General features: G+C 41.3%; 2 protein-coding genes across 8 annotated transcripts; one reads left to right on the forward strand and one right to left on the reverse strand.

Annotated features, from left to right (window-relative positions):
- The first annotated feature begins 2,203 nt into the window (after positions 1 to 2,203).
- On the forward strand, positions 2,204 to 7,422 carry Fga (fibrinogen alpha chain). The gene is made up of 5 exons (XM_036189276.1): positions 2,204 to 2,257; positions 3,923 to 4,051; positions 4,469 to 4,652; positions 5,615 to 5,760; positions 6,259 to 7,422. The coding sequence occupies exons 1-5, from the start codon at positions 2,204 to 2,206 to the stop codon at positions 7,420 to 7,422; spliced, it is 1,677 nt and encodes a 558-aa protein (XP_036045169.1).
- Positions 7,423 to 17,126: 9,704 nt separating this feature from the next.
- Fgb (fibrinogen beta chain) lies at positions 17,127 to 24,504 on the reverse strand. Of its 7 annotated transcripts, none has more exons than XM_036191306.1 (9): positions 24,414 to 24,504; positions 21,610 to 21,616; positions 21,488 to 21,533; positions 20,676 to 20,823; positions 19,622 to 19,849; positions 18,993 to 19,106; positions 18,517 to 18,642; positions 17,975 to 18,260; positions 17,127 to 17,377 (listed from the first exon to the last, which is right to left on the reverse strand). In XM_036191306.1, the coding sequence occupies exons 1-9, from the start codon at positions 24,481 to 24,483 to the stop codon at positions 17,146 to 17,148; spliced, it is 1,257 nt and encodes a 418-aa protein (XP_036047199.1). In that variant the 5' UTR covers positions 24,484 to 24,504; the 3' UTR covers positions 17,127 to 17,145. The 7 variants fall into 7 exon arrangements, with proteins under 7 accessions (XP_036047199.1, XP_036047198.1, XP_036047197.1 ...); XM_036191305.1 differs by having other exon boundaries at positions 20,676 to 20,727; positions 21,347 to 21,533; XM_036191304.1 differs by having other exon boundaries at positions 17,999 to 18,260; positions 20,676 to 20,859; positions 21,347 to 21,533.
- Between the last annotated feature and the right edge of the window lie 1,237 nt (positions 24,505 to 25,741).

The following is a 25,741-nucleotide window of genomic DNA, read 5'->3' on the forward strand; positions in this document are numbered from 1 at the left end:
TAAACATAGTACCTTAAACAAGAGTAGAAATATACACACAGTATAACAAAATTAACTTTAAGTTTGTATCAATAGACTAAAATCTATACCAATGTAAAACATTTTAAACAAGTTGTTGTTCTTTAGAAGTAAGTTTTTTAATCTACCCTTTTTTCCTATAATATGCCTGACAGGTTGGAAGTACAGTGTCTGTGGGTGAATGTTTACTGCTGTTGTCTGGAGTCTCAGTGGGCTCTAGGGCTTTCTCTGAGCTCTGAAGCTGACTTTTCAAAGCTGAGGAACTCGCCTCAGAGTAGATGGACATTGCCTTGATGAGACCTTTGATCTGTCTGTAGCAAGCTCCACATGTCTGAATTGCTCTGTTTGCAACAGAGGAAAGCATCCATGCTTGCTTGCTTGCTCAATGAGGATCTGTACCTTTTCAAGAAACTATGAAGACAAGCAAAATAGTTCAATTTCTCATTTTCTGATCTAGTGGAAGAGACAGGTAATATCCCTGCAATGATACAGACCACTAGTGATGACTGATCTAAAAAAAAAAAAGACAAGGGACTACATTTGAGTATTAAATCAGGACCCTGAGGAACATGTAGAACATGTTAAACATGTGGGTGTTCAGTTAGCACTCACTAAACATCAGTGACTCTGTTACCAGGAGTGGGTGGCTTCACAGAGAAAGCAGGATCAGACAAAGCAGAGCTGGTTGCCAGCTAATGGGATACCCCGTGAAGTCTGAATTTCACATGTACAACAACAACATTCTAATATAGGTATATTCCAAATATCGCAGAAGACACATAGACACTCAGATGTACTGGTTGTCTGTCTGAGATTCAAATTTAACTAGTTGTTCTCAGGTTTTAATTACTAAGTATAACAAACATAAGTCAAAGGCTTCTTTTAACTTTATTGAATCATGACTGATATATAAAAGTTGTATATATTTGATGTGAAATAACCCCCCTTTGAGGTAGTTAGCATATGTATCACCTCATTTGATTATCTTTTTCTTTTCTTCTTTTCCCATTTCCCTCAGTTTTCATCTCCCAGCAACCAATACGGTGTTCTGTGTCTGAGTTCCCCATCATGGGTTTCACACAGAAGTGAAACTGTACCTTTCTGTTGAGTTTCTTCCACTTAGCACGATGTCCTCCAGGCTAAAGGATATTTCCCCAAAGGCAAGATTTTCTTCTTTTCACAGGCTGCACGATAATCTCTTACATTTGCCCTTTTCTGTATCCATGCATCCATTGAGGGGTATTACTGTTTCCCTAGTGTGGAATTGTGAATAATGCAGAAATATTCTGTTCAAAATCCAGCTACTGCTCTTTGGTGGGGGGGTGGGGGATGGGATAGAAGTGGGTGGGTGGGTGGGTCACACAACAGTTTCACTGATCCCAGGAGATCTGGACGTGGAGATGAAGAAGTAACAGAGTCTATGCCCAAAGCCACAATGAGGGAAGAAAACACTTTCTACAGCCTTTCTGTTCTCTAGTAATGGCTACCACTTACTACCAGACAGTGGCGGCAACCACTACTCTGAAAGCCTTGAACTAACTCAGCCATTTGTTTATTAACATGTATAGTAGGTTGTCATTGCTCACATTCTTTAATTGAGGACACTGATTCACAAGGATGAAAAGTAAACTTCATAAGAGCAAAGAGCCAGGAAACTGGAGCTAGGATTGTGGATGGAGGTGTTGGACACCAGTGGATGCTATTTTGACACTTGAGTGGAGGAAAATCTTCTGTTTAACATAAGCTTTCTGTAGGCTTTCAAGTCGTTTTGAAAGTTGGATGGACTCTGAATCCTACATAAAGTCAAATATCATTGGTGAAATCTCTACTTCACAGAAGTGATAGCCAGAGTGCCCTAGCAACCCTCCCTCCCTCCCTCTTCAGGTGTAGAAACGTTCATCTTTGTATCCTCAAAGTCCCCCACTTCCTGGAATGTGGACTCTTCCCCCATCTGCAACAACTTATCAGAAGCAAACAAGCTACAGAGAATTGAGCAAGGATTTCTGGGATACCAACATTGTGGTCAGAGCAAAGGATGCAGTGTGAGCTTTGGCCCTTTGAGTAGGACAAAGGTGATGATTAACCCAGCATCCTGCGGATTTAAGTAGGATGGGAGCTATGAGTAGAGTCAGTCCTCTCTTTCAGCTGCAGTGCTCCTCCTGAGCCATCCTCAGATGAAGAGAAGATGCTTTCCCTGAAGGTTGCTTGCCTCATCCTGAGTGTGGCCAGCACAGTCTGGGTATGTGGTTTCTCTTTTCGCATTCTCTAGTATTTCTCCTACAAGGAGCTCTGAGTTTGGAGTCTACCAGGTCTATTATATTAGAGAGATTACTGTCAGGTCTTTGTTCTAATATTTTCTTAGCTTTATGAATGCTAGGCTGTGGAGGCAAATTCTTAGATGGGTTTGACAAGTACACAGGGTAATGTGATGTCAAGAGGAAGGCCATAGGGGTATAGTGAACACATTCTCATGGGATCTTGACATCTGTCATTCAGGCTGATTCATCTGTCAGATTCAGCCTTCCAAATTAGCAGTGTTTGGAAGTTTTTATATTGTTTGTTATATACTTTCAAGGTGTGAGACAGTGTGCTCTTTGGAATGATTTGTGCTCTTTTTAGATAACATCTAAATACTGTAATAACTTCCAAAATTAATCTTCAAAGACATATAAAAGAAAGAAACATAAATCAATAAGGCTTGTGAAGCATTCTAATTTATGAAACAAGTCAACTATGTCCAAGGAACTCAGTGACATCCTAATTAGTTACCCAGAGTGCATATTATTTCACTTACCTTCTTGGCTCACTATTCATAAATCTTGATATCAGTAAGTAAAGAAGAAAACATTTTTTGTGTGGGAATAAAATTAAAATCACCAGCTAAGGTGATATTTCTGGATAATTCATAGTTCTTTTATTTTCCTTATCTATTATTATATTCAATTTCTGCCTGCTTTATTGTGCAATTGAATTTACCATTATATTTCTTATACAAAAGGATCCCACTTGTTTCTTTAATTATGATGATTAGGGTTATTTGAATGTTCACAAATGAGAATGAGCCTGCGTTGACTAATTATAAGGACGAACTTCCCCAAACTATGTTAGTGACAGTAAAACCCTTGTGAGTTGGTAGTACAGAATGGAAATAATGAAAACCTAAAAGCCATCTCCACCCATTAAACTATAAAGTCTTCTTGGACAAAATGTTTTTATAGTTCACTTGGTTTAGAGCCGAGGACTTTTAACTCTGCATTTCTAATAATAAGGTGTTCAAACACTGCTAGTTGCTGACTACTGCCTTAACTGTTTATTATTTTCATTTTGAATGAAAATCTACAATTGCATGATTGTAGTACAAAACACTGCCAAGTTTTAACTTCCTACATTTGTGTCCTTGATAAACGCTTGTCTGACTCATGGACTATCTCCAAAGGTTACCATAGAAACCTGAAGAAGAAGGAGAGCAAGCACATGAGGGCCTAGGTCTTTGCATACAGAAAAAGTACTTACAGAAGAAAGAATGAGAACTTTTCAGCTATTTTTCCATCTATGGTCACAAAAGGGAAATAAAAAAGATGAAATTTATCTAAACTTGTTAATCCAGATCATTTTTCGTTTTAAACCCCTGACATTTAGCAAGTGCTCATTGAACTCAAACACAGTTAAAACAAAACAAAAAAACTTCATCTCCTTTGCTTCTCATAATGACTCCATAAAATAAGTAGGATTTTCATTTGACTGTAAGAAACTGAAAGGCTGGCTGTGGAGGCTGCGGGCTTTGACCTCCTCCTCCTTTTCTTCCTTGGGGCTTGTGAGCATCACCATGTCTCCATAACCAGCATCATAATGGCTAACCTTGATGCCTCTACTCCTTTTTGGATGTTTGAATGAACCCTTGAAGACCTCAGACACCGACACCGAAGGCGAATTCTTAGCAGGAGGAGGAAAAGGGCGGGGCCCAAGAGTTATGGAGAAGCAGCCGAGTCACTGCAAAGAGGCAGACTGGCCCGCATGCTCTGATGATGACTGGGTAAGCAGAGGACATGTGAACAGGGCGTCCTTCCTTGTGATACAAAGAGCTACAGGCTCACTGGGTGGGTCCTAGAAACCTCTCCCTATCGGAGATAATCTAAAGGGAACCTAGCTCCTTACAGGCCAAATTAGAGAGAGAAAATGGAAAGCAAACTAGTCCTAAAGCATTGACTAGTTATCACCGGTTTCTGGTGGGATAAACAAATGGGATGCCTGAATAGCAGAGCCTCACGAAAGGCTAAGTGGACCTTCATTCTGGAATTTCCCTCTGGCCTGTGAACTGGTCCTCAGAGGTACTTTTGTGTCAGTGGATACTGGGAGAGCTGGGGAGGGGAAGCTGCAGGGACTGTTTTAACAAAGCTTACTGGTAGCTAAGAGATAGACCTTTCTGATAACCCCACCGCTTCATTTTCAGAACCACAAGTGCCCTTCCGGCTGCAGGATGAAAGGGCTGATTGACGAGGTCAATCAAGATTTTACCAGCAGAATAAACAAGCTCAAAAACTCACTGTTTGATTTTCAAAAGAACAACAAGGATTCTAATTCGCTGACCAGGAATATCATGGAGTATTTGAGAGGGGACTTCGCCAATACCAACAGTGAGTAGGACATATTTAGTGTTCAGACTTTTCTAGCAAAGACAACAACAGAAATCCCCAACGATAATGTTTTCTTGCCACTACTGTGATTTTACTCCAAAGTACTCGGTCGTGGAGAGCACTGAAATTTAAGGAGGTGACCGTCATTTCCACAAAGTGAGAGAAGTTAGCTTAGATTTTTTTTTTAACAGCCCATGTACTGAAAATAAGGAGAGGCAGACCATTCAAGCGGCCATTCTGCTTGTGGTCTACAGGCAAGGAGTCTCAGAGGTCAAAGGGCTTCTCGAAGACGCATTCTGCTGAACCATTTACGTGTGTGTGTGTGTGTGTGTGTGTGTGTGTGTGTGTGTGTGTGCAATTTGAAATACAGGACCATGCTCAGTCTTCTCCCTAGGACTCACCAGGGCTAGGAAGCACTGTCGTCACTCTGGGCATGGAGAGCAAGTCCGTGGAAGTTCCAGTTCTTGCGGCCTTGTTTGCCTGTTTGCCTCCTTCTGTCTTCATGAAACATTGAACAGTTTAATGTCAATGGTGCAGCACTCGTTGGTGGGTGACTGGCCTTGGTAATGCCCCAAATGTTTAGAAACTATTTCAAAGTTCCAGGTAGCATGAAAATCTCCTCAACAGAAATAGCTAAAGTAGATTCAAGTCCCTTGAGTAAAGTTACAATCAAATAATTGGATGTGATCAAGCTCACTATTTACCAAATCTCAGTTTCAAAACTCCAAAGTATTTTCTTCTGGATTTCTAGTCATGAGTAGGACAGCATAACTAATATCCATGGATGACTTTTGTATGGAACAATCTAATTAAGCCTGAAACTTGTAGATTATACACCCAGAGAACAGACTATAAAGGAATAAAGTGTGGAAATATTTATAAGCCATTTCCTTTTGGGGGGGCAGGGCTTTAATAAGCAAATCAGTCTGCAGCCACCTGAATACTTGCATTTTTTATTTCAGACTTTGATAACACATATGGCCAAGTGTCAGAAGATCTGAGACGCAGAATCGAGATCCTGAAGCGTAAAGTCATAGAAAAAGCGCAACAAATTCAGGTTCTGCAGAACAATGTCAGGGCTCAGCTGATAGACATGAAACGCCTGGAGGTAAGTGGGAGCCCTAGCCCCAGCTGCTTCATGTTTGACTAAGAAGACACTGGTCTTCTGAGTGTCCACCAAGTCCATTATCCACCCAAGAGAGAGGTGTTTCCACCATAGAGATGAAGACAGAAGTCCAGAGATGTGAAGGAAATTCTTGAAGGGTAAACAGATAGTGTGTTTCAAAAGAACACACTCTGTCCTGCCTGCCCACCACGTGTGGACACCTCATGGAGGCTCTTTAAGGAGGGTTTCCATTCACAAGCATTTGCACATTTCTCTTTCTCCATCCAAAATTCGGAAATGGATCCAAATAGCTCCCACTGCACAGCTTCCCTGGCTTTATACAGCTTCCAGTGAGGATGCCATGGTAAGTCAAAGAAAAGGGATAGGACTGAGTTTTCTGATAGTCAAAAGAAGTGAAACCCGTGTCCAAAGAGTAACCCAATTTCCAGGAACCAATGACATCAATAGACATCATTCGTTTCTCTGTCTTCCTCTCTTTAGGTGGACATTGATATCAAGATCCGCTCTTGCAAAGGGTCCTGCAGCAGGGGTGTGGCCCGTGAGATAGATCTACAGGACTATGAAGGTCAGCAGAAGCAGCTTGAACAGGTCATTACTAAAGAATTGCTTCCTGCAAAAGACAGGCAGTACCTGCCAACAATAAAAATGGTTCCAGTTCCTGACTTGGTTCCTGGAAATTACAAGAGCCAGCTGCAGGAGGCCCCTCCAGAGTGGAAAGCATTAACAGAAATGCGGCAGATGAGAATGGAGCTGGAGGGGGCCCGGAAGGGTGGGAATTCACGAGGAGATGCGCGCGGGGATTCTCCGGGAGACTCTGCAACTTACGGAACAGGGACAGAGGCAGAAAACCCCAGGAACCCTGGATCTGGTGGATCTGGGTATTGGGGTCCTGGGAGCTCCGGGCCTGGAAGTGATGGGAATAGGAACCCCGGGACCATGGGGTCTGAAGGACATGGGGGTCCTGGAAGCTCTCGACCTGGAAGTTATAGGCCAACTACCTCAGGCTCTGGGAACCCCAGGCCTAGCGACCCTGACTGGGGTGAGTTTTCGGAGTTCACAGGAAGTAGCAGCCCAGCAATAAAGAAAGAATATCACACAGGTAAAGTGACCACCTCTAAAGGAGATAAAGAGCTCCTGATAGGAAATGAGAAAGTCACCTCTACTGGTACAAGCACCGTACATCGTTCCTGCTCTAAAACCATTACCAAGACTGTTGTGGGTGCTGATGGTCGCAGAGAAGTGGTCAAGGAAGTGGTCACCTCGGATGATGGCTCTGACTGTGGTGATGCTGTTGATTTAGGCTTAACCCAGAGTTTTGGGGGCAGGTTTGACAGATTTGCCCAAAGGTTCCCAGACCAAGCTGCTTTTTTTGACCGCCACTTAGATTCATTCTCATCTGACTTCAAAGAATATGTCAGTAAGACCCACGCTACAGGCCCTGATTCTTCAGACATAGAAGACTCACGCTTCCATGTACCTGACCTTTCTTCCAGTAGTAAAACCTCAACTGTCACAAAACAAGTCACCTCTAAGACCTTCAAAATGGCAGATGAGGCAGGAAGTGAAACCCACCATGAAGGAGAAACTTGGACCACCAAGAGGGGCCGTGCCAAATCGCGTGCATCCAGAGGTATCCACACTTAACTTTCGGGAAGTTCCCCTGACTCTCCCCCCCCACCCCCAGATTAAGTTAACCATTTCTGCGACGTGCCCAGGCACGCTGCACTTCCTTCCTAACCTTCTATTGTGCCTTGTTGAAATCATACTTTTTTTCATGCTAGACTGTACGTTCCATGGGGGCAGGGACTTTGCCATATGTCTATCTCTGTAATTGCCAAATGCCTAACAGTGCAGTCGTTTCTCAATAAATAAATTTTTAAAAATGGACAAATTCTTCTGAAACTCAATTCTGAGTCTGTTTAATCGAATTCATTCAAAATGTGTGCTATTGTGACATCCAACTCACTAACCTTAAATTTAGTCTTAGTTGACATTTAGATCAGGTTAAACATTTGTCCTCTTGGTATTGATGGATGGAGGCTTAGCTTCCTTTGATGACTGTTTGCTATTTGTATATGCAAGTAAGATTTCAAATCCCTTTGCAGATAGTTTGCACTTTGAAGACTTAAGTATCCTTTACCTGCTTAACATTACATCTCAATGTGGCTGCATCACTTTCTCATGGGAGGAGGGATGAAAGGAAGGGAGAATGGGAGAAAGGGAAGGAGGGAGGGAGGGAAGGAGGGAAGGAGGAGTTTAAGCAGGCAAGCAGGCAGGCAGTGTCTATCTCCTGGGCAATGCTTTTCTTTGCAAAGTTAAATGAGAGTAACTTTTTCCAACCAGCTTAATTTTTTTTTTAGACTGTGATGATGTCCTCCAAACACATCCTTCAGGTGCCCAAAGTGGCATTTTCAGTATCAAGCTTCCTGGATCCAGTAAGATTTTTTCTGTTTATTGCGATCAAGAGACCAGTTTGGGAGGATGGCTTTTGATCCAGCAGAGAATGGATGGATCACTGAATTTTAACCGGACCTGGCAAGACTACAAGAGAGGTTTCGGCAGCCTGAATGACAAGGGGGAAGGGGAATTCTGGCTAGGCAATGACTACCTCCACTTACTCACTCAGAGGGCCTCTGTCCTCAGGATTGAATTAGAGGACTGGGCTGGGAAACAGGCTTATGCAGAGTACCACTTCCAGGTAGGCTCTGAGGCTCAGGGCTATGCTCTGCAGGTCTCCTCCTACCATGGCACGGCTGGAGATGCTCTGATGGAAGGTTCTGTGGAGGAGGGGGCAGAATACACCTCACACAACAACATGCAGTTCAGTACCTTTGACAGGGATGCGGACCAATGGGAAGAGAGCTGTGCGGAGGTCTACGGGGGAGGCTGGTGGTATAACGGCTGTCAGGCTGCCAACCTCAATGGCATTTACTACCCTGGGGGCACCTATGACCCCAGGAACAACAGCCCCTATGAGATAGAGAACGGGGTGGTCTGGATTCCCTTCAGAGGAGCAGATTATTCTCTCAGGGCTGTTCGGATGAAACTCAGGCCATTGGTGGAGCAGAAGTTGAAGTAGGGATGGGGGCTCCATTTGTTTGTTTGGTTGGTTAACAAAGAAAGAAAATAAGGAAGATGGAGTCAAGAATCTTGTCAACTTCTTACAAATTTTCAGGTGCTATTTTATTGTTCTTTGTACTGTAGGTAAATGTAACTGGGATGTATTACTCCTTTGAAAAATAAAATTATACATTTTTTTCACCTTTAAATACCTCTATGAGTTTCAACACTTTTGCAAGGAAATGCCGAGGAATGTCCATTACATCAGGAAGAGGGAGTCAGACTGGAGCTCTTCTTGGCTGCAGTGAAGAGTGCTGATTTAAACATACTGCTTCTCAGACCCCTCAATTGTAGGCCCATTGCAAGTACAGAAGTTAGTTCACATATTAGACTTAAAGCTGACCTTGTGGACCCAGCCTAAATAGTCTCCCACGCTTGTCTTCCTCGGCTCTCCACCTTATGTTTTGAACCAGGAGTTCGCCGGCTTCTCTAGATTGGCTGTCAGTGAGCTCCACGGATCTGATGGCTGGCGTTACCTGGCTTTTTGTGTGATTGTCAGCGAGTTGACAAGGCTAGGCCTTTCCTGACTGAGCCAGGGCCCAGGCCCAGTGGTTTTTTGTTGTTGTTTGGTTTTTCTTTTTCCTTTGTTTTCACACTGTAGTTACTAGTGATACAGGCAGAGAAAGAGCATTTAAACTCTGGCCAACTCCTCTCCACAGCAACAGTGGCTTCCTGGCTCTCCATACAGCCTTTCTGGCTGCTCTCGGTGTTAAATGCTACTCTGGCTTTCCTAGTACTCTGAACACTTCTAGACTGGAGTTTGTTAGAAGAAACTCACCAGCCCTTCCCCAGCCACCGCCCTAAAACCCACTCCCTCTTTGAATGTTTATGGATTTATTAAAAGAGCCATTTCTAAAAATCAGTGCAGTTTAGTTTAGTATATTCACAACTATCAACTTTTCCCCTGATATCACGATAACTCCAAATTCCACTCTCTGTTTATTAACTGTAAGAAAATGATACTTTAACCTTTACCAAGAATCAATATTCAATTTGAGGATCGAACTGAGTGTGGGGGGATCACGGTTGAGTCCCATGCAAACACTCGGCTACTGTTGTTTAAAGCTGAAGGATTGTCACTCATCACTTCTTGAGGAGGGGAAACTCCATTAATCTTCTCCCGAGGAGCCAATAGGGAACAGGCACATGAAACACCACCGTGTTTGAGGAAGCAAGATATCACTAACCACAGAGGATAGAGGTTACCCTCTGGGCCCCTTGCCTCATCCCAGTCTGAGTGAGAAGGATTACATGCGGCAGCAAGTCAAGCACAGGAAGACAGGGCTGCCCATTCCCATCCGGGAGAGGAAGAGGGAACAAAACTGATGAATTTCAACGTAATTCAAGCCAGCATAGTGCTAAAGCCTATGTTATAGAGGTTACCGACCAGAGGTAACCTTTGCCAAGGGGGTAACCTAGCAGAGCTAACCATGCGATGGGCATAACTAGCAGAGTTAAGCTATGCTATGGAGGTAATCTGGCAGAGCTACAGGGGTAATACAACAGAGTCAATGTAGAGGATTTAGGAAGCATGAACAGGCACCTTCAAAGGTGATGCACCCCCACTTCCTGAGCCCCATAAAAGGAGACTTAGAATTACTGCCTCTTCTCCATATGCACACTGAACACATGTCAAATTTGTTCAAACAAGGTGCCACTGGCTGGTCACTACAGGCCAACAGCCATGATGCATCCTAACGTCATACCAAGCCTAACTAGAGTGCTGTATCAGTCTGACTCACCCTAACTATGTTTGCATGCACGATTTGAAGGGAAAACTAGAGCATTTTAAATCTTCAGTGAGCTGGAAGTGAGTGGAAACCTATAAGTCCAAGCAATCAGAAGAATCCGTGCAGGTTCAAGGTCAGCCTGGTCTACACAGCAAGTTCCATGCCACTAGAGGAAAAATACCTTTAATAAACGAAAGTGTTCCAGATCCTTTGTCGCTTGGTATGGACATGCATAGCTTCCTGCTGAGCATACTGAGAACAAAGACTGTATGTTTAAGTCTAAGCATTTGTCTCTGAAGGGACCTCAAACACAAAGCCCACTCAAACATACATGAGCATCAAGAGCACACAATTGCCTCTAACATATATATTACCACCAAAGACTGCAGTGCAGACGGATATTAAACACACACAGAGGAAGCTAATAAAGCCTCCTCCCCCATATTTATGAAATGCAGACTCAGAAAAGTCTAGTGTTAAAGGAAGGCAAGACTCAATGTTCTAGAAGCCTACAAGGCCAAAGTGCCTGCAGCAATGCTGACAGGCCTTTCACAAGGAACACAGCATTTGCTGTTGTTGTTGTGGGTAGCTAAGAAGCCCGCTAAAGTGAATGGAAAGTGATACTCCATCCCAAAATTGACAAGTATAGATTCAATCATGTTGGCAATATTCCAATGTGAGCCTCCTGTATTTTTAATCATGTACTAAAACTCCTTATCAGTTCTTTAGCATACAGTGAAACGGTAAAATGACTGTCTGCAACTGAGCTTTTTTGTTATAAAACCAAAGTTAATGTGGTTTTAAAGTTCCTTGATCGCCTGAGATGGCTCAGCAGGTAAAGGTACTTGCTGCTAAGTCTGATGATCTGAGTTCAGTCTTGGAACAAACGTGGTAGGGAAGAATTGGCTCGCTCAGGTTGCCCCTGGCTTTCATACACGCACACAGACATACACTAAATACACATAGTGTTTTTTGAAAACTGTTTTTTATAAACTGTCTTAGAAACCTGAGCAAGTGAGACAGCTCAGCAGGTAAAGTGCTTGCCACATAAACCTCGTGACCTGAGTTTGATCCCATGTCTGTAATCTCGGCACTTCTGCTCTAAGATGACAGTTTGTGACAGGGGACTCACTCAAACCCTCCTGGTCCAGCTAGCCTAGAGCATGCAGCATGGCAGAAAAGAGAGAGACTCTGGCTTAGCAAGGAGGCCAGGACATGCTCATGCCCCCCCCCCAAGTACAAAAAGTCTTAAAACCCAGAAAAAAATCCTTAAATAATCCTTTATCTGAGAAAAAAATAAGCTGTCATTCAAAAGAAAAAAAAATCTACAAAAAATGGGGAACTGAGAAAATAAATCTAGACTAAAAGGCAGGGGAAACACAGACGCTAAATGGCATTGACTTTTCAATCTATTGGCATCACTGGGCCCTTAAATACTGCTCACTTCAGCTCATGGTATCCAAGGTGGAGGATGAACTCTATGGATTTCCCCCCAGCTGCTTTCCTATGACTTATGAAAGGAGAGCCCTCAACGGCACAGGGCCGTCCCTCTGGGCATGGCTTTTTTAGTTCCTTGGAGTCTTGGTCTCTTGCTTTCAGGTACATGGGCAATCCCAGTGCTTCACACCAACTAAGAAGCAAAAGCAACAGTCCAGGAGCAGCATGTAGCATCCTTTCCATCATGTGGTCAGTGAAGGACACAGCTAGGAAAAGAGTGTCCTAGGGTGGGATGCTGGGCATCAAGGAGGCTGTGTGGAGAGGCTCCATGCAGCAATGGGAAGGCAGGGAGACACACTCCACATTGTGTTTGTATGGAAGACCGAAAAATAGTCTGCCATATGTAATGTGAGATTTCAATGCACATTTGTACCATTAAAAACAATTTCAATCCATCATTTTAAAAAAGGAAAATATCAACTCTTTGTGGCTGTGTTTCACATTAACTGAACTTCATCTGCTCAGAGACTATCTGTCAGTTTGAAATAAATCTACTTCTTCCTTCTTATCCCCAAACCAGGAGGCAGACAACCAGCCAGCCAGCCATATGCACACGCACGCACACACACACACACACACACACACACACACACACACACACACACGGGGTGGGGGTGAGGGGGACATGCATACACAAAGCAATAGAAAACAAAATACAGAATCGAGTTTTGGTGGCCTCATTTGCTCTAAGTGGCTTTAAAGAATAAGTAGCAGCATAAACAGATCTTCAAGTCTTTCTTAAGTGACAAGTGATGAAATCGAAAGCAAAAGCCACACTCCCACCAAAGCTAGGCAACCCCATTCCCTGAACACCCCCACTATCTAGATCAGGTTGGATGGTAGGTAAGTCTATGAGGGAGTTGTCTTTATTACATTAATTGATGTGAGAAGACAGAGCCCACAGTGGGTGTCACCATTCCCCAGATTTGGGTCCTGGGCTGTCTCAAAAAGGAGAGAGTGAGCTAAGTACTAGAAGCATGCATGCATTCTCTTTTCTCTGCTCTTGACTGTGGCTGTGATGTGACTGTTTTGAGTCCCTGCCCACCTTGGATTCCCTGTGGGGATGAACTGTAACCAGGAACTGTAGGGACTCCATAGAGCTGCTTTTTATCAGGAAGTTTTATTGTTTTATCATAACAACAGAAAGACACTAGGACACTTAGCATTTACTGAAACAGTTTGGAATAATTATAAAGGTTTATTTAGTAGCCAAGGTAATAATACAAGCTCTCTGAAGGTGACAGACTTTACACAGAAGCAGTTTCTGAGATATACTTGATTTATTCGCTTATTTATGCATTTCCTAACTCACTGATGGTTGGAGATTTTGTTTGTTTTTTGAGAGAGACTCTCTTTAAGTAGCTCTGGATGTTCTGAAACTCACTATGTAGGCCAGGTTGGCCTTGAACTCACAGATGCACCTGTGTCTGCTTCCAGAGTTGCAGGGATTAAAGGCAAGAGATAACCACACCCAACTTGATGAATTTTTTTAACTGAGTGTTTTATAAATCTCAAGTATAGGGAAATACCCATAATTAATTGAAGGGGAGAGCAGGGAGGGCCTTAGGTATCACAGAGGGGACTGTTAGGATGAGGAATTTGTACCTGGGAAGGAGAGTTGGTCTAATTCTCACATGAGAACTGGCCACTGTCTTTCACTTCATGTGGTAAAGGCAAGTCAATTTAAAAGAACTGCCAGATTTTCAGTATCATGGCTGAGCAGAGGTCTAGCTGTCCATCAGCTCCTTGTTGAAGGTGGGTGATGGTGATTGCAACAGAGTCCTCTGGAAAATATTTGCTAAGCTCACCTTTGACTCAGCCATGGAGGTCCCTGACCCCAAGTTTGCACACCTATACAAGTGGTTGCCAAACTGTGCTAAGCGTCTCTTTTGGAGAGATCCAGCACACAGAGCAAACAGTCACTGGGTATGGGTGAAGGACGCAGGGGTACTCATTAAACTGTTCCTGAAATTGCTGTTATGTCTGAGCCTTCCAAAACAAAATGTTAAGACAAGAAATAAATATAATCCAGACAACAAACAGTAACATGCTACCCTTTGATCACATTTGCCTGAGAAGAGACAGAGGGTGTGATGGTTTCGGATCTATAAATAACCAATGGGTACATTTCAGAGGAATTTAAAGTCCAACTGAGAGAATCACATGAGCCTGACAGGTAAAGTGGTTTTTACCCGATTTTGGCCTTTGGAGACATACTAAGCCCAAGTGTCCTCTTAAACATAGGCAGTTGGTCACCTATGGAGTCATGGCAACTTCAAGGATGACTAGGTGCTCAACAGTGCTCTGTGGACACCATCTGCATCAGAATAGACTAGGTCAGAAGGATGAAGAGTCTCTCACAAATATAAACATATGGGTAATTCCGAAATCCAGCTTGTGATCAGAAACTCTTAAGGGGTTTATTGGAAAGCAGAGGATTCTTGTAATACATAAAGGTTAATATTTGGAAATATTTTTAAGAAGGCTACAGACTGAGCTGGGCCTGGTGGCACAGACCTTTAATCTCAACACTACTTTCTAGATAGATTGCATGTGACAGATTATGCAACAGGCACCTACTTCTGCTATTTGCCCACTGAAAACAGACCATCAGATCAGGTCTCTGCTTCCGTGGTTCCACTGTGGCTTTACTTTAGGCTCTAGGGACTCATTCTGCCCTCTGTGTTTGCTTAAGGGATAGAGCAAAGGTCTGAGGATCGTGCTTTTCCACCTCCCTTAACTCACTGAACTTTTATACTTTCAAAATTCTACTTCCAAGTATTCTACGTTTTGAATGTATGTGTGTGTGTGCGCGCTTTTGAGCCTCTGTTAGAAAAACAGCCCATATATATAAAGAGAGAGATCCAAGGCCTTGGTAATTCTTGGAGTTTATTCATTCAATGTTTACTAAATTACAATCTGTTCATGCTGGAATCAAAAGTTGAAGAGAAGCTTCTGAAGGAAGCAGAACAAACAGACCAATGGCTGGCGTTCACTGCTGAAATGTGAGCCATTTCCCAAGGCTTTCAGAAAGTTCTGAGCGTGAACAGTTGACTGGAAGGGGGGTGGGGTGGGGGGTTCAAAATCAACAGCAATTTTTCAGATTATGTTGGAGGTAACACACTGCTGGGCCTGGCCAGCGAGATGGACACAGGAGTGCAGATAGTTCCTCAAGACCATCTTAACTTCAGGCATTTGGACATTTTCTTTGTTTCAGGAGTGGAATTGTTAGATCACCAAATCAATTCTATTTTTTATTTTTTGAGGAAATCATGTTTTGTATGGTGGTCTCTTTATTTAATATTCTCACTAACAACACGATGATAGTAGGCCTGGGACAGGAGGGGAGAAGGGGGAAATTTTGATGTATGAAGTTATAGTAATAAGTTCTAGAGCCTCCATGCAGACAGAAGTGCAGTGCTGTGCACTTGAAAATGATCTCATGTCAGGTGTCGGTACCTTAAGACAATGAAACAAAACAAAAAGACACTAGGAAAGTTTAGGAGATTATGGATGTAATAATGCCATGTGAGTAAGGGGTGTGTGCATACATGTGAGCATGTATGCAGTGTAGAGATCTGGTTTTAGTGTGACTGTGTACAAACATATATGTAGGCAGGGTTTTGTTTTGTTTTGTGTATGCAAGTGAAATGTAGGTATATAATGAAAGGGGCAGGTAATAATGGGAGATAATAACAGTCAGTTTTGTCTCCAAGTATGGGATTTGGGTTCAAGGCATTCAGACATTGATAGTAAAGAGCTAACTTTAAGCAGGCAGGTAAGTTGGGCAGATTTGTCTGTCTTTTGGGCAATGTAGAAGATACCAGAGTGGCAGGTGTGGTATAGACTATGGTGGATAGACTCTATGGCAACAAGGCCAAGCAAAAATGAAGCAAAGGGACAAGGCCCTAAGAGAGATTTCTGAGCAGCGGATTAATCTTTGCTTAAGTAAGTGGCAACTGAGAAGATGGGACTCAGGAGCCTAAGCCCGTCCACACAGGCAGCAATGATAGCTGCAGGGAAGAAGCACTGAGCTAAGACACCATGAAAAACTGTTGTGATGAGTGCCCATGGGGAGAGGTATCAAGGGTAGGAAAGTCTACCTTCACAGTAGTTCCAGTGTAACCAGCTACAAAAATAACAATCCAAGGGTGACGGACCACTTGGCTTCCTCCTCCGCCATTTCCCTAAGACACACCATGAGAACTTCATCTAATTGCTTGCTTGGACTCAGGCCTGAGGTCCTCTCAAGAGGCAGAACAGTTGTTTTCCCATGGAACAGTACGGCATTTGACTCTTCAAATAGTCAATGCCAGCTCACCAGACATCTGAGATTGTGTAAATACCTTCCTGCCTGACAAATTCAAATCCTGACAGCATGGGCCACAAAATACGAAAACATTAATTTAGGACAACAGGGACTGGTTTATGTAATAAATCTGTTAGAAAGATTTTTTTTACAAGATACCTTACATGAGTAAGTAGGATTTTGAAACCAGACTTATAAACATTGGGGTTCATTTGTGTAATGCTTTTCTCCAATGGGGATGGGCGGTGCTTAGCCTGAAAGGCGTCACAGTCAGCTGGAGTCAACTGACTCTATTTATTACCATCCTTTTCATTAGTTCTCTGCAGGAAAGGTAAATGAAAGATATAAAGGAGGGCTGGAGAGATGCTCAGAAGAGAAGATCTGACTCCAGTTCCGACACACAGAGGCTCACAGCCACTGTAACCCCAGCTCTGGGAGAATCTGACCCCTCTGGATTCTGCAGGCCCCTGCACTTGTGGTGCACATATCCATACCCATTCACATAATTACAAACAATAAAAACAAAATTTTAAAACAAAAAGAACACAAAAGAAATCCATGTTCTGTTTTCAATGTCTTTATCCTACACTTTCCCCAAAAGACACAATCAACCACTGTTTTGAGTTTTAGTGGATATAATGTATCAAAGAAAATACCAACAACATAACATAAAAAAGTCACATAGAGGAATAAAAGTCTGCATTTGGGGGACTATTGCTGTGAGAAGAAGGGCCTGATCTTCATAGACATCTTCCTCATGGAGTACCATGATCCCTTCCAGTTCATCCACACTACACCATCATCTGTACCATGCTTGGACATGTCCCAGCTGTAAACACCACCCCAGTAGTATCTGCCATTTGGATTGGCTGCATGGCATCTGTTATACCACCATCCACCACCATCTTCTCTTGAGCACTGCTTTTTTGGATCTGTAGTTAACCTGAAAGGAAATGAGTTTGAGTTACCATACATGCAAGTACCACTGTCAATTCAGTTCTTTGGCAAGAACCTACATGAAAGTACTGTGCTCAGTTGTATATGGTACTCTTTCCCTTGAGTTCTATAGGTAAAGCTCAAATACAGCAAAGGTCTTCTCTGCCCCACAGTAAGAAAGGGAAACAGCTGGGCCTATGTGGTCTAATTTTGAAATAGTTTATCTAATTCTGTAGTATGAAAGACCCTGAGATACGAACTAATAGTTTCAATAGATGCATTAGTGAATAAAGACACAGATGTTTATAAAGATACACAAAAAACTCAGAGAGTTTACTCTAGTTGCTGGTCTATCTTCAAGTAATTGTCTGGCTTTGGGCAAATTTATATCTCTAAATTTCATCTGAAAGATGAAATTGATGATGTCTGCCTCAGAGATGGGATGCTTTCAATCGATATGTACAGAGTTCAGGAGAGGGACTTCCTGATAAACTTCAAGTGTCTAAGTATGGGGGGTTGTTTATAATGTTAGGTACATTTGTGATGCTGGGTAATAATGTTAGTGAGGACTTTAAGGAAAAGGAGCCAAGACTGTGGTGCTTACCAGCCATCATTGTCCCTGTCGTACGTGCTGAAGAACATGCCATTATGGATGGTCATGGTCCTGTTTTCCCCCACCAGCTGAGAGGCTCCATCCATGAGGGCATTACCAGCTGTCCCTTTGTACTTGTCCACAGAGACTTGGTATTTGCTAGCCTCATTCTGCACTGTGAACCCTCCATAACGTGCCTTCACTTTGTCTCCTTTCCAGTCCTCCATTTCGATCAGAAGTTCCGTGGGTCCCATCCTGGTGAGCTGGCTAATCTTATCGTTCCCAAGCCAATATTCACCTAGAGAAAACAAATGTAAAATATCAGAAAAAAATGAAGTCTCTGGGCACCCAAGAACTGTTCTTCCTCCATATGTTTAGCTCCCACATTTAATTTTTTAAATCTTTATTTATTGTGTGCATATGTGTTTAGGTGTATAGTTAAATTCCTTTTAGCATCCTAAAAATCTGGAAATAGACTCCTCTCCTTAATGTTTTTAATAGAAAAAAACCCTCATTAAAATAGAAGAATTTTATTTTACACTTGAAGTCTCTACCTGGTAAGCCACAGTACTTCTTCCCATCTTCGTTGGTTGCAATATTTCCAAATCCTTTTTTGTATGGGTCCCATTTCCTGCCAAAGTCGACACTGCCATCCTGACGGTTCTGTATGAGTGTCCAACCTTTTAGTTGACAGAAATAAAATTAGCTTAAGGTAACCAGTAATAACAGCACTCTGGAAGGACAACCTGAACCCATTGCCCATTTGTTTTATTTTATACTTATTTATGTTTGGTTCTCCAAGTAGATATAATAAGGAAACAAGCATGAGAGGCGAACTCTTAAAATGTTTGGAAATGTCAAGTGCCACATGTCATTGAAATGCATGCATCAAGGATCTTTTAAATCTTTTCAAATACCAGATTGAATTTCAAATCGAGTGGCTCCTTGCCAGCTCCATTGGAGCAGAGCCTTGTTTCCCAGCATCCAGGACACTTAGAGAACGAAAGATCAGCCACTGACTAGTGCTTACCTCCATTTTCTGTTTCCATGTCACAGTAGGCTCTGTATGGCTTGCTGGAGATGTCAGGCTGAATGAGATACATTTCAGATGTCTCGCCTCCTTTCCTAATGATATCCTCACATTCTGCAAGAATGCAATGCTGGATTACGTTCAAGGGACAGTAACACAGTCTTCAGCCACTCATTCCTGAATAACACTGACTACACTGCGTACAAAGGACCACTTTATCACAAACATTTGAGAATAATGTTCTATGGGTTGGACCTTCTTCTCACTGGCAATCAAAACCAAGTAAAGTGAATTATAAAGCTCTCTTTATTTCCCATTCCTATAAATAGAGCACACAGGATTAGGAAACTCTTCCATCTTTCCATGGTCCTGTCATCTGTGTATGTCACATGCATGCACTCAGTAGAGAGCCCTGGAATCTCCACCTATACTATAGTGGAAGCTACTCAGTAGAACTGGGCGGAGTTGTCTGCCAAGGCAGAATATAAAAGCCCAGGATACAACCACAATGTGCTAGACTATCATTATATTCTGTTAGGGGAAAGCTACTGTGTTCACTTATTAGTCCCTATGATTAGAGAGTGTTAGATCTTCTGGAATTCGACAGGATTTATTTACTGACTCATTACCTTTGCCAGAAACTACAGGAATATTGCAGCTGACAGTGCATGGGGTGCGACAGTATTCCATCTGAGCCGAGATGTCAGATTCTAATTTTTGTATTTTGCTTCTCAGATTCTCCAGGATTGAGCGGAGCACACGAAGATTAAGGGGGATGTTATCATTCACGGTCTCATCAATATATAATCTCTGGTCTTCCAGAATGGAGGAATACTCATTTATGACATTTTCATTATCTGGAAAAACAAAATGATGTTGGAATGGTCAGCATTTTTGCCTATAAAAGTATATCTAACTATGTAAAAACGATTTTGATTTTCCAAGAATAAATAAAGAGACTTTGAGGCATCATCAAGCTATCATGACTGCTGAACTTAAGAGGCATTATTTATTTTATGAGAGGTACAAATTGGCATACGACCCCACTGCTACTCCCCTGATTTGCCCTGGGTACAAGCTAAAGATCATATATGGTAACAAATACAAGTTATGTCTTCTTTGGTGAGCAGTGTGTGAAGGCTCCATCTCAACATGTAACATTATAGAGAAGAAGCACTTGGCACACACTGCAGAGCCTTGGGATTTGCAAGGACATTTCAGAATCCTTTTATTCCTAAATGTTTACACTTGGGTGAGTGCCTCTGAAAAGCCTGTGCCATACTGACACCCCAGCTGATTCCTACCCACCAGGTCCATAGCCCTCAAGGCTGACATGCCAGATGTCACTACTCGAAGGTTAGTTTACGTCACATCGACCGTTTTCATAGTCAACACCCCAAGTGTTAAACTTACAAACACTTAAGTTTTTTATTCTATGCATATTATCTTCAGAGTCACAAGGCAAATATCTAACAGACTGAAAATAAGAAACCATTATGACATTTCCCAAAGAAAGTCACTGTAGTGAAAGCAGCGTGAACACTGATAACTTGAGGAGTGCTTGTCTGGCAAACTGCAGATGAAGGTGCCTGAGGGTGGACCCAGGGTAAGCAGGGACAGAGAGGAATCAGCACACTTTCTGACTGACCTCGGATGTCAAGGAGAAACCCCCAGCATGGCTACCTTTAACTTGGGCCTGCTTCTTTTTCCACATGTCTTTTAGCAGAGTCAGGTACTGGAAGGTGGTGGAGGAGGTCTCAGAAACGGACTGTATGTTGTTATTTAAGTCAGCAACACTCGCCTTGATTGGCCTTTCCTGGTTTATCAAAGTCTGTTGCAATTGACACCCTGTAGGACACAACACTCCCTGTAAAGGAAGAAAACAGCTGCCATTAGAGTAGTAGATATTTGTTTAAACTGTGTCTTAGTGAAACCTTAGTGATCTCACAAGTCCATTAAAAAACTTGATATTTCATTTTCTTTATGGAAGACCAGAAACCTTAAAAATGTCAGCACACACTTATAAAGAAAAGAAATAGTCCTTACCACAGGAAAAATAAATGTAATCAGGCTATGAAAATTTTACCCAGCCCAAAGAAGAAAGTAGGCAAAATACAAAAGAAGAGACAATGTCCAAACACCCTAGTCTGTTATCTTGTGTCCAGACCCAAGAGTCCAATAAAGAAAGGATGAATTTTTCAAAAAAAAAAAAAAATAAGGACTAAGTCAAGTCCATACTTTGAATTTTAAGCCTTAAATATGCAAAATTGCAATGATAGAGATGTTGGCCCATGAAATATTAAGATTTCTTGGCACAGGAGACTCACCCTGGGGAAAAAAAAAAAAGCCCCTACCTGGTCTTTGTCAGCGTGAAAACAGCCTCCTGCATCAGGGGCTTCTCTTTCCACTTTCTTCTGGCTGGCAACCACTTTGGCTGGACGGGCTCGATAGCCACCTCCACTGATAGGAGCGGGGGCAGGTCTCAGGCTAGGAGCCTGTTCCTTTCTCCTGTCAATAGGTCGATGTCCACGGGCATCCAAGCTATCCTACAGGAACCGGGCAGGGAGATGATGCAAAGTTAGAGAAGCTGTGAGAGGTAACTGTTCTGAGACGGCACAAGCCTGGTGATTTGCTACAGGTCTCTCCACTGGCTGGCTCAGATTCGTTGTGTCTTGTCAGGTGGATGGGGGATCAACAACACACAAAGCTACTGCATAATCTAAGGCGGTTTTATAAGGAGGATTGGCTGGGGCTAAGACAAACCTACCCTAGATTGTAAAATCTAAACTTTGGAACACACAGAACTATCAGGAGTCTAGATGATCAAAAAGAATGAATAGTCTCAATCCACCTGGGTTAGTAAATTTCTACAATTGTTATTAATTATTAATCAGTTCCCCAACTTTCAATGTTTATAAAGTGATGATCAGGGTGAGTCTAATGTGATAATATTTGAGACAAGATGATCTATTTAAAGAAAACTTGCTAGTAATAAGACAATAATAACTCTAAATGTTACAGAGAATTAAGACAGTGTGGGATAAGGTACTGCTTGGGTTCAAGTCTTGACCCTGCACCTTGGGCAAGTTACTTTACTCATGACTCAGTTTTCTCATTTATGAAATAAGGACAACCACAGCTTGCATCTGACTTATAAGATTATTAGGAAAATAAAACCTGTTTACCTGTGACACCCTCAGAATTATACTTGACTCCTCTTAAGTTTTCATTATTCTTTTCAGTGTAGCCATACTTCAAAGACACTTCTGACTTCACTGTTAATTCCTCTTCTAGTCTCAGTTTTCAACATTATTTGTTAAGCTATTCCCTTAAAACTCCCTACATAATTTCTTTATCAAACATGATATTATTACCATATTTAAAGTAATTTTTCAGACTTTATAGACTTCATTAAAGATGATTTGCTAACTTAAGACTCCTTGAGAAGATCCTTGAGTGGAAGAGATGCCATCAGATAGGAAGGTTTGACTTGGAATAAACATGCTTATCACTTTTAATCGCCAGTAGTCTGACTCTGAAGGCTGTTTTTGCAGATGAAGAAACCACAAAAGCTGGAGCAATAGCCAGTTATGTGCATCTAAGCCACCACATGAGCAGCTGCACCTGAAAATGTACTGCCATTTCTTCATTAAATAGTTATAGTAGTTTACATTTAGTGGATGGTGCAAGGATTGAAACCCCAATAGACTGGCTGAAGATTTACTGGCTTAATTATTGACTAAATCTCACTGTCTCTGTCTCTCTCTGTCTCTCTCTCTCTCTGTGTTTCTCTGTCTCTGTCTGTCTGTCTCTCTCTCCTCTCTGTCTGTCTCTCTCTGTATGTAAACAATGCTATGTATTTTTAATGGGTGAGCATTCAGGATGATATGCATATTTCATATTAAAGACCTGGCCCTAATCAGAGCTTGTCTGCTCTAACACAAATTTAATGAAATGTGTTTTTGTTCACTGCAAATACAATTATGAAAAAGAAAACTACTGGCTTGTTTGCTTGATTTAGAATGTTGTACACAGGTGACATGAATTGTCTGGCTTCACTAGAGAAAATAAATGACAAATACTGAAAGAGCCAATGGGGACACAGGTTAGGAAAGAGTGCTTACGGAAATAACTGAAACCAGGAAACTCACATTGGAGCTTAACCGAAAGGATTAATTGGTAAGAATCTGCAAGCACTTTTGAAGTAATTTCTGAAAATGTACACAAATACATCCTTTACATTTTTCTTACTTAACCCAGACGAATTTATTTTTATTTGTATGATCAAATAATTTGAATGCTAGCATGCCCTTTACTCCAAATCATCCACAGTGAATCAGCTCATTGCAATATTAACGTGTATTCTGAGAGTAAATTTCATCACAATACATTTAGTAATAAAATTTAAACTATTTTCTTAAATACACTTCTAATATTTATGACATCAAAGTAATACCAACAATAAGTTGGTAAAACTACTTGGACTGGGCATGGTGGCTCAAATCTGTAATGCAGTTAAGAAGCTGAGTCAAGCTAGGTAGCACATGTCTTTAATCCCAACCCTAGAGTGTTAGAGACAGGTAGATCTCTATGAGATCATTAGCAGTGAGCCTGGTCTTACATAGAGAGTTTCAGGACAGCCAGAGCTACATAGTGAGACCTTGTCTCAAATGAACAACAAACAATCTGAGGCAGGAGGACTGCCACAAGCTTGAGCCCCACCTGAGATACAAAGTGAAAGTCTGTTTCAAAAAAAAAAAAAAAAAAGAAAGAAAGAAAAAGAAACAAATAACATGAGGAAAAACACTTCTACAAGTAAGCAAGTTATGCTATATATTAATAATGACAACAAATATTACTTCTGTTATAATTTTAATCTGAAAAATACTCCAAAATTTCATTTTCTGATTTTAAAATTATAATTCTTACCAATATTCAATAACCTTGGGAGTGATATATCATCTTACTCAGTAAAGAGCAAACAACCTACCAATTTTTTCCTTTCAAAAGACTAATCTTTTACTATCATAGAACCCATAAATTAAAAAAAATTGTCATTTATAATTATAATAATGTAGTGCAAGAAGTAAGTGAAAATTCATAGAATTAGAACAAGACAGAAAAACACATCTTACATAAATGAAGCCATCTTCACCTTGGAAAATTAAAGGTGCTTAAACCAAAAAATAATATATGACTTTACTTTCATAGATACAATCCTACAAAATATGTTGAAAGTCAAAGAAGTCCCTTAAATTAACAATTCAGTCTTGTATGTACAACCCAGGCTACCTTAATTTAAATAACTATTCACTCAAAATTATTCCATTATTTTATATTAATAATATTAGTAGCAATATCTGTATCTGTAAAATAAAATAATATCTGTAAAAAAAATCACCGGGAGTGGTTCAGGTTCATCGTAGTCATCATCAGCAGCTTGAGTTTGAACTGAGAAAAGACAGAGCAGCAGCAGCCATAGATACTTCATGGTTTTGGATTTTTGGAAATTCCAAGCAGCCGCCCTTTGCCTGCAGACTTAGCCGAGAGACTGCCGATCTTATATATAATGGGTCCTCTTCCAGGCATGACTTCAGAAATGGTTACCTCCCGTTAGTTAATATTTGACATTTGGAGTCACTTGTTGGCTGAACTGCTTTATCATTTGAGCAACATCTTCCCAGCAAGCCTTGTTTACCCGTCAGATAACTCACCTTCTCTGCCGGCCTAATGTGGACACATGGAGGCTCTTCAAGTCACTGAATCAGAGGAAATGATAGGAACTAAGGACATTCTGAAGAGCGTTGTGTCAGAGGTCCCGTAAATTGTGGAGAATGGTACAGGAGTTCATAAAGGATGTGCAAGAAAAAAAGTTTAATTCAGAGAAAACTGTTTGGCCTACTCAGGAAAACCTCAGTAAAGAGATGCATTCATACTCATGTGTTGCGGCAGTTGTAAAATCAACTTTGAAAGTGGCCATCAAAGTCAAGAGTTAGTATATCATCACGTGTCTATTCTTTTTTCTAGATGTTAATTAGAATTATAAAATAACCATTTATCTATGCTGTGATAGACAAACATCATAGAAAAATAAAAAGTCCTAGCTTCCCTTTTATTTCTGCCCTGATTGGCTTTTATATTTTGCATTTTTTATGTTATTTCTGTTGTTGTTGATGTTTTGTTTTGTTTTGTTTTGTTTTGTTTTGTCTTTTGAGACAGGGTTTCTCTGTGTAGCTTTGGTACCTTTCCAGGAACTCACTCTGCACCACCACCACCTGGCTTTTTATGGTTAAATTTTTCAATCACTTCTAAACACTGTTATGATACCAGTGGATTATAGATTCCAATATTAAGATTATAACTATAGTAATGGAATGCACAGTTAACATTTCTTTATCATTATACTGTATATCTTATTTTGTCTTATATACATGAGAAGATATCATTTCAACATATGTGAAGTCTTCATATGTCTCTTTTAGTTAGTATGGCCATATGGAAAATGCAGACTGTTTTCTTTTGTCATTTCTCACAAGTCACCACTGCTGTGTTACCTGCTCATTTGTTTGCAGTAGGAAGAATCAAGAACTAGTCCATCCACCTAACTCAGACGACATCCAAAGTCAACAAGCCATGTTCCGGCAAGTGCATTGCTCAAAAGCATTTCCGGTTTTGTATGAAAAGTGAAACATTCTCATAAATTTTACAAAATATTTTGATAAGAAAGATAGCAAATGATTTGAGTTTGG

This window comes from Onychomys torridus, chromosome 6 (assembly GCF_903995425.1).
Source record: "Onychomys torridus chromosome 6, mOncTor1.1, whole genome shotgun sequence".
Classification (NCBI taxonomy): Eukaryota; Metazoa; Chordata; class Mammalia; order Rodentia; family Cricetidae; genus Onychomys; species Onychomys torridus.

Bases quoted from the DNA above. Each gene is read 5' to 3' on its own strand.
- Fga (XM_036189276.1), top strand. From the start codon at position 2,204: ATGCTTTCCCTGAAGGTTGCTTGCCTCATCCTGAGTGTGGCCAGCACA. The intron at 4,653-5,614 runs GTGAGTAGGACA...TTTTTATTTCAG, and splicing joins GGACTTCGCCAATACCAACA to ACTTTGATAACACATATGGC. The intron at 5,761-6,258 runs GTAAGTGGGAGC...TCCTCTCTTTAG, and splicing joins TAGACATGAAACGCCTGGAG to GTGGACATTGATATCAAGAT.
- Fgb (XM_036191302.1), bottom strand. From the start codon at position 24,483: ATGAAGTATCTATGGCTGCTGCTGCTCTGTCTTTTCTCAGTTCAAACT. The intron at 21,539-24,393 runs GTGATTTTTTTT...CGGTTCCTGTAG, and splicing joins ATGAACCTGAACCACTCCCG to GATAGCTTGGATGCCCGTGG. The intron at 19,850-20,675 runs GTAGCCATGCTG...TTGTTTTTCCAG, and splicing joins GAAGCAGGCCCAAGTTAAAG to ATAATGAAAATGTCATAAAT.